The 13,897-nt window shown below is 37.6% G+C and overlaps 2 protein-coding genes across 3 annotated transcripts in view; one reads left to right on the top strand and one right to left on the bottom strand.

Moving 5' to 3' along the window:
* LOC110456751 (nuclear factor NF-kappa-B p105 subunit-like) overlaps positions 1–3,411 on the top strand; it is a 21,940-nt gene extending 18,529 nt beyond the window's left edge. The window contains exons 18-21 of the mRNA XM_021507693.1: positions 134–299; positions 1,382–1,557; positions 2,241–2,340; positions 2,978–3,411. Of these exons, the coding sequence (XP_021363368.1) occupies positions 134–299; positions 1,382–1,557; positions 2,241–2,340; positions 2,978–3,069 (534 nt within the window). The 3' untranslated portion in view covers positions 3,070–3,411. The remainder of the gene's footprint in view (positions 1–133; positions 300–1,381; positions 1,558–2,240; positions 2,341–2,977) is intronic.
* A 2,659-nt stretch (positions 3,412–6,070) lies between these two features.
* Positions 6,071–13,633, bottom strand: LOC110456755 (4,5-DOPA dioxygenase extradiol-like). 2 transcript variants are annotated; one of them, XM_021507698.1, is made up of 3 exons: positions 13,233–13,633; positions 9,532–9,978; positions 6,071–9,063 (listed from the first exon to the last, which is right to left on the bottom strand). In XM_021507698.1, the coding sequence occupies exons 2-3, from the start codon at positions 9,971–9,973 to the stop codon at positions 8,666–8,668; spliced, it is 840 nt and encodes a 279-aa protein (XP_021363373.1). In that variant the 5' UTR covers positions 9,974–9,978; positions 13,233–13,633; the 3' UTR covers positions 6,071–8,665. The 2 variants fall into 2 exon arrangements, with proteins under 2 accessions (XP_021363373.1, XP_021363374.1); XM_021507699.1 differs by lacking the exon at positions 13,233–13,633 and adding an exon at positions 12,485–12,609.
* Positions 13,634–13,897: the final 264 nt, after the last annotated feature.

Here is a 13,897-nt window from a genome sequence, read left to right on the forward strand (position 1 = left end):
CCCTCTGTCAATGTTTTGTCTTGTTGTAGATCCTGAAGGTGTTGTACGGTCACCCTCTGTCAATGTTTTGTCTTGTTGTAGATCCTGAAGGTGTTGTACGGTCCCCCTCTGTCAATGTTTTGTCTTGTTGTAGATCCTGAAGGTGTTATACGGTCACCCCTACACCAGTATGAGCGAAATACATGAGGAGGCAGACAACAGGGCGTATGAGCAGACAGCCGAGATGTTCACCTCACTCTCCTTGGTGAAGGGTGAACAGGTGGAAAGTGGGCTCAGCAGTATAGGACCGATCACTGAGGGTGAGTCCGGGGTAAATCTTGTGTATGTTACATTGGGGGTAGGAGAGAGGGTCAAGTCAAATCACTGAGGGCGAGTCCTGGGGAAATATTGGGGGTAGGAGAGAGGTTCAAGTCCAATCACTGAGGGTGGATCCTGGGGAAATATTGGGGGTATGAGAGAGGGACAAGCCCCATCACTGAAGGCGAGTCTGGGGACATCTTTTGTATGTTACATTAGGGATAGGGGAGATAGACAAGCCCCATCACTGAGGGTGAGTCCTGGGGACATCTTTTGTATGTTACATTAGGGAGAGGGTCAAGCCTTCTCACTGAGGGTGAGTCCTGGGGACATCTTTTGTATGTTACATTAGGGATAGGGGAAATAGACAAGCCCCATCACTGAGGGTGAGTCCTGGGGACATCTTTTGTATGTTACATGAGGGGTAGGGGAGATAGACAAGCCTCATCACTGAGGGTGAGTCCTGGGGAATTCTTGGGGTTAGGAGAGAGGGTCAAGCCCCATCACTGATGGTTAGTCCTGGGGAAATCTTTTGTATGTTGCAAATGGGGTAGGGGAGAGGGTCAAGCCCCATCCCTGAGGGCGAGTCCTTGGAATTATGTGAGGGTAGGAGAGAGGAAATAATGTATGTAAATGTGTATTAAGCACAATGAGTAATGCATATTTTTATAAATGTTAGTGTCAACTATCTGGGCTGTTAATATGCCTTTGTGCTTTAACTGTTTTCTTCAATATTATGACACCATATGTGTATGTTAGCAAATGTATTGTATTTGATATGATAAAGACTTCTCACTAGTCAGGTAGCACAAAACAAAATCAATTGTCAATATATCAAAAAATATAACCATTAGCTCACATTTTATTTCTAGATAATCCACAAATTCTCCAAAATGATTTCAATACTGTAAATGGAATTTTGAACTGTACAAATAAATAGGAGACTTTCATAGACACTGCTATTTACCAGTATACCATACCATAACATCCTCCTGACATTCATGTTGTGCAAGCACATCACTGGTTTTAATACATCTTTTTACCTGTAAAACACATATTTACCTGTGCTTTTATCCTGTGACAGGTGGTGATATGGCCAGCATCACTTACCCGCAGAGGGTGAAGCTCTCACAACTCCTGGACCCAGCCAGGGAAGGGCAAGACTGGCGTGCACTAGCAGATAAACTGGGCTTCAGCAAAATCATCTCGGGCAACCAAACAGGACACAGCCCAACCCGCCTCCTCTTCACTTACTATGAGGTTTCTATTATACTTTAACACTATGCAGTCTATTGATACTATACCTTCCTTTGATACTCTGATCAATTTTCTATCCAGATGTATGAGTCTAGCAGTATTCATTTGCAAAAATCACAAAAATTCCTGATTTGTTCATTCTGTAGCAGAATTGGACAGGGTCAATTGTTGGTAACACAGGTAGCTAAATTGGTAGGGCATCCATCTAGAGTTCAGAGTGTCCCATGTTGGACCGGTTGTGTAATCCTCTTTCTCCTAATGCAAAATTAGCAAGCTTTCCAACCCTTATTTCAAGTGCTGGGTGAATGCCTGGCAAGGGGATACCCAAACCAGGGTTGTAAATAGTGATGTCTTTGGGGGAAAAGAAAGGAATATAGAGGAACTGGACTGGATCAATCGTTGGCAACCAAGTAGCTGAACTGGAAGAGCATCTATCTAGAATTTGGAGGGTCATTGGTTTGAATCACGGTCATGTCATGCATTACTCTTTCTCCTTTTACAATTCATTAAAGTTGCTAATCCAGAAAGACATTTCGGTGAATGAAATGTACAGGTTGAGGAGGTTCAGCTTGATTACAAAGCAGTTAAAATGTATTTTGTTACTGTTAATTGTACCGATTACAATTGACATTTTTATTTTAGAGAAAATATTTTCCATCACTGATAGTGGTTTTTGTTATTTACAGGAATGTGGTGGAACTGTGAAGCGACTGAAAGATGCTCTGACTGCTATACACAGGACAGACGCAGTCAAACTCCTATTTCACTCAGACTCTGTAATCAAAGGTATGTTAACATAAGACAGCTGTTGTCAAACTCTTATCTCACCCAGATCGTACATTGACTGACACTGTAAAACTCTTATCTCACCCAGATCGTACATAGACTGACACTGTAAAACTCTTATCTCACCCAGATCGTACATAAACTGACACTGTCAAACTCTTATCTCACCTAGATCCTACATAGACTGACACTGTCAAACTATTATCTCACCCAGATTGTACATAGACTGACACTGTCAAACTCTTATATCACCCAGATTGTACACAGGAAGACACTGTCAATTTATTCACTACCTAGACTATACATGCCAACACTGTCAAACACTGTCAAACACTTATCCCACCAAGACTCTATATAGACTGACATTGTCAAACTATTATCTCGCTCAATGTAATCAACGATTATGAAAACACAAATTGTATACTGAATGAATCTGCAAAGCCACGCAATGCAATGTCCTGATGTTTTTCTTTCAAACTGGTTTGAAATAAATCCTCAACTGATGACATTTAGGTATTTATCATTAATTCTCATATATTCCAAAAGTAAAGCTATATAAAGTTAAGGGAGTATTCAACACATCTGATTCTGAGTAAAATGAGGTGATAATTATATTGTGATATTTCAACCATTTCAGATGCTCAGAGGGAGAAAAACATATCATGTGAGGGCAACCTCATAGACTCTGGACTGGAATCACCAAGTGTGGCTCTCCATACTTCAACATAACATCTCTCATAGACATCTAAGTCATCTGTCATACAATATAGGAACATTAATCAGTGCCGCTGTGTATACAGGGCTTTCACCGACTGTAAAGGAAAGTGCTTGTTATCAGTTGATTGTCTGTGTATGTTTGAAAATACTTATCTGAAGCATGAGCTTGTGAAAGCTGTGTATATACAGTACAACAGTAACGTTTCACGCCTGATGCTGTATACAGTGACATGCACGCTGGATGCTGTATACAGTGATATTTCATGTTGGATGCTGTATACAGTGACGTTCTATGCTGAATGCTGTATACAGTGAAGTTCCACGCTGAATGCTGTATACAGTGAAGTTCCATGTTGGATTCTGTATACAGTGAAGTTCCATGTTGGATTCTGTATACAGTGAAGTTCCGTGTTGGATGCTGTATACAGTGAAGATACATGCTGGTTGCTGTATACAGTGACGTTCCATGCTGGATGCTGTATGCAGTGAAGATCCATGCTGGATGCTGTATACAGCGACATTTCATGCTGGATTATGTATACAGTGACGTTATGTGCTGGATGCTGTATACAGTGAAGCTACATGCTGGATGCTGTATACAGGGAAGTTACATGCTGGATGCTGTATACAGGGAAGTTACATGCTGGTTGCTGTATATAGTGACGTTCCTTGCTGGATGCTGTATACAGTGAAGCTACATGCTGGATGCTGTATACAGGGAAGTTCCATGCTGGATGATGTATACAGTGATGTTCCATGCTGGTTGCTGTATACAGTGACATTCCTTGCTCGATGCTGTATACAGTGAAGTTACATGCTGGTTGCGGTATACAGTGAAGTTACATGCTGGTTGCTGTATACAGTGACGTTCCATGCTGATTCTGTATACAGTGAAGTTCCATGTTGGATGCTGTATACAGTGAAGTTACATGCTGGATGCTGTATACAGTGAAGTTCCATGCTGGATGATGTATACAGTGATGTTCCATGCTGGTTGCTGTATACAGTGACATTCCTTGCTGGATTCTGTATACAGTGACGTTCCATGCTGGATGCTGTATACAGTGAATTCCATGTTGGATGCTGTATACAGTGAAGTTACATGCTGGTTGCTGTATACAGTGACATTCCTTGCTGGATGCTGTATACAGTGAAGTTCCACGCTGAATGCTGTATACAGTGAAGTTCCATGTTGGATTCTGTATACAGTGAAGTTCCATGTTGAATGCTGTATACAGTGAAGTTCCATGTTGAATGCTGTATACAGTGAATTCCATGTTGGATGATATATACTGACTTTCCTTGCTGGATGCTGTATACAGTGAAGTTACATGCTGGTTGCTGTATACAGTGACGTTCCACGCTGAATGCTGTATACAGTGAAGTTCCATGCTGGATGATATATACTGACTTTCCTTGCTGGATGCTGTATACAGTGACGTAACATGTTGGATGCTGTATACAGTGACGTTCCATGCTGGTTGCTGTATACAGTGAAGTTCCATGCTGGATGCTGTATACAGTGAAGTTCCATGCTGGATGCTGTATACAGTGAAGTTCCATGTTGGATTCTGTATACAGTGAAGTTCCATGTTGAATGCTGTATACAGTGAATTCCATGTTGGATGCTGTATACAGTGAAGATACATGCTGGTTGCTGTATACAGTGAAATTACATGCTGGATGCTGTATACTGTGACATGCACGCTGGATGCTGTATACAGTGACATTCCTTGCTGGATGCTGTTTGCAGTGAAGTTCCATGCTGGATGCTGTATACAGTGATGTTCCACGCTGAATGCTGTATACAGTGACGTTCCATGCTGGATGCTGTATACAGTGAAGTTCCATGCTGGATGCTGTATACAGTGAATTCCATGTTGGATGCTGTATACAGTGACGTTCCATGCTGGATGCTGTATACAGTGACGTTACACGGTGGATGCTGTATACAGTGACGTTCCATGCTGGATGCTGTATACAGTGACGTTCCATGCTGGATGCTGTATACAGTGACGTTCCGTGCTGGATGCTGTTTATAGTGAAGTTTCATGTAAGAAGCTGTATTTATACAGTACAACAGTGAAGTTTCATGGTGAATGCTGTATATAGGGAAGTTTCATGTTAGAAGCTGTATTTATACAGTACAACAGTGAAGTTTCATGGTGAATGCTGTATATAGTGAAATTTCATGCTGGACGCTGTTTATCCAGTACAGTTTATATATATTGCATATTGTCTCGTTATTCAGAATAGTATGATATTTAGCACTATACTGTATGAGGAATGCATCAAGTTGTCATCCCTGATGAGAGCTGTCCCGTATGGTACTCTGTTGTTGATTTTGTATTGTTTTTAATGGTACTTACGCTCATCTGTACATTGTATTTGAACTGTTGCATACATATTTTAATTTCAGTTTTCTATGGTTTATGATATTCTGACTTTCAAATTTAAGAATTATTGGTTTTTGGGCTGGTAATCCGGGGTTTTTTTCTGTATCACACATCAATGTTATGTAACTTATAAGTCTATTAAACAACCATTGGATGATGTTTAAAATGATTCAATCATGTCTCGGGACAAAATTAGAATTACATGTGTGGATTTAAGTGTTTTTCCTATTTGTTAGTTGACATGCAATTCACAAAAATAGGGGTTTATCTTATCTGTTACAATATTCAGTTCATTTTTTTGGAACATCAAACTTTAATGAAAATGTCAGTAGTTTTTTCAAAAATCAGAAAATATCAAACAATTTGGCAAACGAAGCAAAAGTTGGATAGCTTCATTAACCTTACATGTTGTTGTCGAACCTCAAACTCCTATAGATGTACTTTATATTGTTTTGTACCACTTTGCTATCAGCTTGAGAATTTCTTCTACATGGATTGAGATCTGTCATATGCCATAAGTTTGTTTGTCATTGAGCCTCCCATGGACCATGTTAAAATATACATCTACATACTGTTTATTTGTTGGTTTTAAAGGAACAAAAGTGAAACATGTAAAAAAAAATAAAGAAACTTTAATGAATAAATATAAAAAAGGCAATGACACTGTTCCAGAATAACATGGTAGAAAATTTGAAGTATACATACTTGTATTTCATTTTTATGCCAGTTTTGATGGGATATGTAGGTGATATTGTTTGTTATCCAACCAACCAAAGCAAGGGCTTGAATAATGTATGTCTCGTAAAATCCAAGTATTCAAATTGTGCCTCTTAAAACTCTTCACATAATCAGATATTCCTAGTCTCCTTATAAATTGTGGCAGGATAAATTTGTGAAGCTAAATATGATAAATATAGAAAAATTGTATTAAAAGAAAATATCATGATATAATTTATTTTCAGTACTAAGTGAAGTAATTGTATATTTCAAGGAATTTTAGATTGAAGAGACATCCGTGTGGCTTGGTAAACCGTTAGGATTAGATCAGTATTAAAGGTAATAGGACAGAAGATGTGTAATACAATGTAACATTTAACAGGCATTACTAACATAGATGTGTGTTAATTATTTTCAAAAAACAATAACTTATATCCACTAAGAAAGCTTGAACTGGTACATAAGCATTGTCGTCTAGGCCTCAAGTTTAGACTTTCTCTTCTATCATTTCTATATATTACAACTTTTGAGTTGTGTATCACGACTTGTTACATTGCCAAACCGTATCACAGTATATAATTTTTTCAATGCAAAGCGCAGCCCTAGTATATTGTGTATATTCTATCAAATTGTGTCTTCATCAAAGTTAAAAGGAGGGTAAACATGATATAATAACTCTTCTATATTTTTTTTTAAACATGTATTCCCTTGCAAGCTTGTCCTTTCTAAGTCTGTCCTTTCCTTGTAACATTTTCTCCATTAGAAAATTTCATTTATACGAAGAATGATACCTGTAAATATCTGTTATATACGATATATATATACTTGTATTTTAAATACAAATATTTGTTATGGTTTTGAAAACATTGTTTTTATCCAAATACTGCAAAGAAACCGATGTACATTTTAAACAAATGCTACTGAAATGATAATAAAATGAAATTATCTTATTTTGATTATTGTTTAATCATTTGTAGTTATCATCGAAATAATTTGATTTACTACCAGGTTTCATTTTCAGTATACAGTAATACAGCGTCATTTGTGACAAGACTATTTTGTAAGTAAAATAAAGTTGTATTTTTTTCGACCCTGCATCTGGGTGCCCTGAAGTAATCACTGACCATTGGTCCACACTTTTGTTACAGGAGATTATCTCGAATTTGACATGGTTGTACACTGAAATGCACATAAACAAGTTTATTATGTCAAGGTCACTGCTACTAAAAATAAACCACGGGGGTACAATCCTTCTCTCGGAATCCAAAACACTGATCATTTTTGAATTTGATACGTAGATGTGAGGTACGGTTTTTAAACGTTTCTTAAGGTCAATGTTACTTTTACAAATAATAGACAATGGATGGATACAGTCAGGCACTTAGTGGGGCCCTTGCTATTGCTGACCTGTTGTTGGTCTAATTTTTTTTTTACTTTTAACCACCATTTAGATGTGCTAAAACAGTTTCATCATTAGCGTTGCTATCATTGTGATCATATGTGCAACTCAATGAGAAACATCTTGCAAAAAAAAACACCAGATGTATCTATTAAGATAATTTTGATTAGGATGTTTCAGAAGAAAAAAATACGAGAAAAGGGCGCCGCTGTTTAGCAATCCTCTCTAAGAGACCATCGTTTTTGTTTATCCATACAGAACAGCTAACTGTATGAAGTAATCATGTTTGATCCTTCCCTTTGGTGGTCCCCTGAAACATATTTGACTATAGACAAAATAGGAGTAGGTCCGGTATGTTCTATAACCAAATGGTCTTCTACGTTAGAGACTAAGGTGATTTTCTGGAATGTTGCAACTCGAATAAATAGACTTCTTTGTTGTTCAACTGTCTACGGTATATTTGAGTCGCCCATTGGATAAATCAGCCAAGATAAAATCAGGTAATGTGTGTGCTCTATCATAAACATCAGGGCAACAAAGACTGCTACAGATAACACTTAGCGACAGTCTGTTAAAAATGAGTTCACCTGCATGTACTGGTAGCCATTGTACACACAGATATTGGTTTTTGGTGAACATATGGCACTGAAATTTGATTATTAACCTATCAGAATAATGTCTGTAATTTCCTCCTTATATCGATGATGAGAAAAAAAGTGTAAATTGTATCCACTAGTAATTCAAACCTAATTGATTTTATGTTATTATCGTTTATACACAGTATTTGCATTGTCAAACACACAGATTCACACAGACATAAACAAATATACATTCTAGTTCCCAGGGGGTTATCCATGTGTTGTGTGGGCGAATGGATCTGCCAACAACTTTCTGTCAATCTTTCCTAAAGGTGTCTGTATATAGAAGTGAAACGCACGTAGAGCCATCAGTTGGTAGCTAGGGACTGGGTGTGTCTTTCGACAGGTTATACCCTAACCATAGACCTAAATTAACTTTAGGTCTCTGCCCTAACGTACGTTCCAATACCCCTGCATCCAGATCCCGACTCTTACCGCTGACTTGCTGCTACTATGGGTCACTTTGCTTGAAACTTGTAATGGTCATATAAAAGAGAGCCCATCACGAATTCAGAATGAAGAATTGTCCCCGGTTGATACCCACTTGCTGCACAGGACATTGCAATAGGGAGAAAGTGTTCAATGGTTTTGTGTGCACTAGAAAATGACTTCTCTTCAGAGTAAGCCAGAAACCTGTCTTTTCTCTCTTTCGCGCTATATTTTGGGTTAGACACCAGGTCATGAAGCCACTTCCTGTAGGGCTCGGCCCAGGGTAGGTCTGTCTGACACATCCCCGCGTGTGAGGCGAATCCGCTACCGATCACCAGTATATTCTCTTTACTTAGGTCCGACAGTGCCTCCCCAATCTTCAGATGCTCAGCCATGTCTAAACTTTTCAGGAGTGACACTTCAATCACTAGGAAAAAGAAAACAACGAATTTGTGATATTATGCATGCATTAGTATTTTTGTGAAAATGATTTCGACTTTTACTTATGGAGGATAGCGATTATTTACAAAGAATGAATCGGCTGTATTAAGATCCTTTTTTGTTGATATTCAAACTTCAATACAAGGTAAAATTATACAGGATGTAACACAGAGACCTACAATGAAGTCCGCATATATATAAATAATCGTAGCATTTTTATCATTACTTACGAACTAAGTGTCATGCTACACTACTCGGTAGTGAAGCGGACGTTAAACCTATCAATCAATGTACTCCATGTTGAAATTTTAACACCTGTAAGTGCTGTTATACCTAATAAATGTATGATACGCAACGTAGAACAAGACCTGAGCTAATCTAGTGTATATCAAAATAATCTCCATGTAAAAACGTGTCAACTCTATGCATGCACTTTATTCAGATACCACCGTACCTGGAATATCAGCTTCTGGAAACACTAGCTTTAAAGGGACAAATACACCGTGATCTAGTCCTCGGTTGCTGTCCGCATTACAGGAAATTCCTTTCGACTCGAGCAGTTCCTTGACCCTCATTGCTACGTCGGGTGCCCCGACTACAGGCCAACGTATTTCGTACGTCTCGGGAGGCCATTGGAAATCACCATAATCATAATCCAAGGAATAATTTTCAGATGATGTGACCGAGCATATATCCTCGTCATAATGAGCACTGAAAACCACTAGAGCCTTTGGCGTGATGATGTTATGGTCTGCCACAAAGCTCTTCAAACCTTTTACCGCGTTCGAGTCCTTATCCAATCCTTTAACCTTTGGCTCAACTGTTGCATCCATGTAAAATGAAGGCCCAGCCCCATGGGAAAGGAATACAGTGGGCTGACACTGGCTTACAGACATTTCCGCTTCACATGTGAAGAAAAGATAGAAAACAATTAAGTATATAAGAAAATAATACCAACACACTAGGAAATCCATTTAAAACGACAACAGGAATCGAGAACACTATTATTATTACTACATTCTTAATGGCCCGTCGACACAGGAGAGGTCATTTGAGTCAATAAATGGTTATTAAAAACAGTTTAAGGAAATAGATCCAAAAAACGCAGAAGTAATAGACAAAAGTCAATCTGGATATTAAAAATGCCTGTGGCTGGTTATGTCGTTTGAAAGAGACAAACAGGTTTCGTGTAATCTTGCATTGTAAACATATTTACTATTTAGAGATACATGTTACATCCTGGATTTTTTTCTCTGGTTTTTGCTGAAGGTAAATGCAATCCAAAAAATGTTTTACTGTAATTGGTTCGTGGTCATGCTATGTATTGAGGTTGGTCTTCGCTTTCAATACATAGAAATGGATAATGTATGAATGGCCAATCGGAGACGGGCAAATCGAGGACACACCAAACTGTTCAGAAACACATGAACCCCATAAAACTGAGGCAAAGCGTGTGCTGCAGACGAGAATGATCATGGTGACTTGACAGTGCAGGCACGCGTATCGGTCATTATACCATAAACACTTGACGCTGTGATGATTTCACATCGATAAAACGACAACAGGAATCGATGGCCATCAGCCTATAAAGAGTTTGAATCTTATACTAGAAATAGGAATTATTTTACCTGCTTTTTAAAAATCACATCAGTCATCAACCTATTAAACACATTTAATGTTACACTTGGAACAGTGATGATTTCACGTACTATTTAAAAAAAAATATCGGTCATTAACCTAAAAAGACAAATCGAATATCATACTGGATATGTTTAAGCCTACGTTACAACAATATGTTTCAAAAATGTTGCATTTGGCTTACTTATTTAAATATCAAATATCAGATAGCGGACAAAGATACGTGGAAAACCCTTGTTCGAAACCTTGTCCATTGTAACAGTAGGTAAGCAAAACTGTTTGTGATGTGACATAAGCTATTTGAAATATAGTCTTCACAGATAACATGTCTAGTGATACGAGAAAAAAACCACTGACGGTTTTACCAGACACCGCACAGCTGTACTGAATATTGGGTTTTATCAGCCTCTATAATGATGACATAAACTACCCAGGGTACTACATGGCTTTGTTGTGAAATCTGCTCGACTCCAGGAGATTTCTACATGAAAATATAACGATGGTATGAAAAAACTACTTAGTATTCAAGGTACGACAAACTGTATAGAAATATATGAATTTCGAAGAACAAGCCCAGTGATATGCAATAATGAACATGGCGAAAAAACTAATTTGAAGTCATTTATTTGTATATATTTGTATGTACTTTTTAGATAAGTATTTAAGATACATGTACAACACAGTATGAAAAAAACACAGTGAAGACACTATACTTAACTCATTTACCCCTGAAGACACATTTGAACCCTTCCTATTCAAAGGTTGGAATAGTTCATTATGAATTTTCAGGGGTGAATGAGTTAAGAGACCAACGTTAAGGTTTCTCCAGTGTGGTCGCGTCTTACAGGTACGACAGCATGAGAGAGGTTACACCTGTTAAAAGTTTTGGTTTGCAATATGAAATAGGTATATATATGTTTTATATGATATACCACTGTCTGGATGAATGAGTGTCTAGCGTATCATATAAAATGTTCTCTGCCAGCTTGGTCACTGGTGACGTTAGTGATTTGGGAGTAAGAACAACGTTTTACATAGTGCTCAGTGACTCGATGAATCTTGCAACTATAACTGATTGTACTTGTTTCTTGCTTATTCATTAAACAGGCACCACTGGAACTATTGAGAGGACTGTTTGACGTGTGCTTTAGTTTCAGAATAGATTAAATACAAACTTTATATATGTATTATACTCCATGTATTGGTATTTCACCTTGAAGTTACAATGTACATGTTAATGAAACAATGCCACTTTGAATCGAATTCAATATCGAACGGGGTAATATAGTAATAAGTTTACTACACAGTCTCTATGGGAATGAACCTAAACGTCATAACTTGAAACTATAAATGTGTAAATGATACAAATTCAACAACTGAAGACATGGCCACATATGCTGACGTCTGCTGGTAAAAACTGCACCTCATCAACTCAAAGGCATAACAACAACAGGAACTAAGGAGACGTCAAAAAACACAATAAAACAACAACATTGTTATCAAAACCGAAGGGGGAACTAGATTCTCTAAACTTGTAAGCAACTCTTTCATCACGTGTGGCACCTGTCATTATGCCTACTTTTAAATTCAGGTAAACATACATGTGTTACCTATGATCTAAGGTGAACGATCATGGTCGACACAGTGACTTGACAGGTGTAAAATTAGGTCATGATGACGACCTGATACTAATTTGATCCCGTGGTAACTACAAGTTTCAGATATCCTATGATTAACACCACGAGAGAGAATCGATATGTTCACTTTACCTTTGAAAATACGACGGTTTTAACTCGGTTTAAAACACCACGTCTTCAGGGTGGTAGCCCTCCGAAACGATCCTACAGAACTTGTAGGTGTGTAACAGACATGGCGTCCTATTTACAATAGGGATACAGAAATTTCACTTTTCACCTGTGTCGCAAAACAGGTTAACATATAAGCTCGAGACTATATCGAATAGGTAGGGACGTAGTAGTAGTAACGTTAGGTATCGCATTTGTGCACTATGTATCACGATAAATTGCATTACATAGCATTGCATCGTGATATTTTTGTTTTCCTGAGCATGTGAAATGATAGCACATATGTCGTAATTTCAAATAAGCATCTATGTAGCTTTAACTTACGTCAAGGACAAGGAAACCGCTGGTTTTACAATTAACAAATACTTGTATTGAAAGGTAACGTTTAATAGGCAGTCAGTACACAGATTTAATAACCACGTTATTTAGATTTATGAAGCAAACACTACTTCATATTGATCAGAAAGCTGTAATGGGAACATTATACATTACTAGGTTGAATCATGGATTTATTTTTATCGACTTAATGCTCTATATTTTATTTCAATACACAACGATATATTTAATTGTGTATTGCGAAATGCTATATTTCTAAACCGTGTTATATTATATTAGCTTTCCAATAAATTCGCCCAGCCTAACCAAACTGTTGACAGAGGGCGGATGAAATTTAGCGGTTATAAACGTAAATTGATAATGAAATAACGGTTACCTGTTCTCGGAGACTGTTTGTTTGTCCACCACCACTTTGTTCAGTCAGGCCCAGGGTTGACCAATGACATAGACAGCTTTATCACAACTAAATCCCGTCAGCTGTGGTAAAGGTGTACAGCTAACTAGTGCTGTTTAAATGTTGACCTCGACAACATTTATATATATACACTTGTACAATGACATCTAATGTCGTATGGCATTCAACCAAAGCGTCAGTTTAGATAATAACTATTAGCATGAAGTGGTCTTGCCTCCGTACACACTCTCTATGAACAAATGTGAATGTTTGTATTTATACGTGTAAGTATTACTTCGCAGTATTACACGAGTGATTCTGGATTACTGGTAAATGTTGTTTACGTGGTGGTACTTACGTGAGAAAGTGTTTACTTTGATGTGTGTGACATTATAATATATATATCATAAAAAATCCAGGTTTTTAAACTTTCCTATTCGCTCATACAGCCATTAATTTGAAACAAGAGGTCACGTATACAAAGCGAATATAAACACGGTGAATCACGATTTAATGTCAATATACACAAAAAAAATATGTTTTATTCATTTATGCATTAACTGTTAACATTATATCAGCAATAATTATTATCTTGTTTGTTATTTTTATTTCTACCTGCAATACAATGAATCACTTCCCCGCTATTT

Source organism: Mizuhopecten yessoensis, unplaced genomic scaffold (genome assembly GCF_002113885.1).
Source record: "Mizuhopecten yessoensis strain PY_sf001 unplaced genomic scaffold, ASM211388v2 scaffold8841, whole genome shotgun sequence".
Classification (NCBI taxonomy): Eukaryota; Metazoa; Mollusca; class Bivalvia; order Pectinida; family Pectinidae; genus Mizuhopecten; species Mizuhopecten yessoensis.

Coding starts and splice junctions, on each gene's coding strand:
- LOC110456755 (XM_021507698.1), bottom strand. CDS start 9,973: ATGTCTGTAAGCCAGTGTCAGCCCACTGTATTCCTTTCCCATGGGGCT. Junction 9,064..9,531: donor TCCAGAAGCTGATATTCCAG/GTACGGTGGTAT, acceptor TCTTTTTCCTAG/TGATTGAAGTGTCACTCCTG.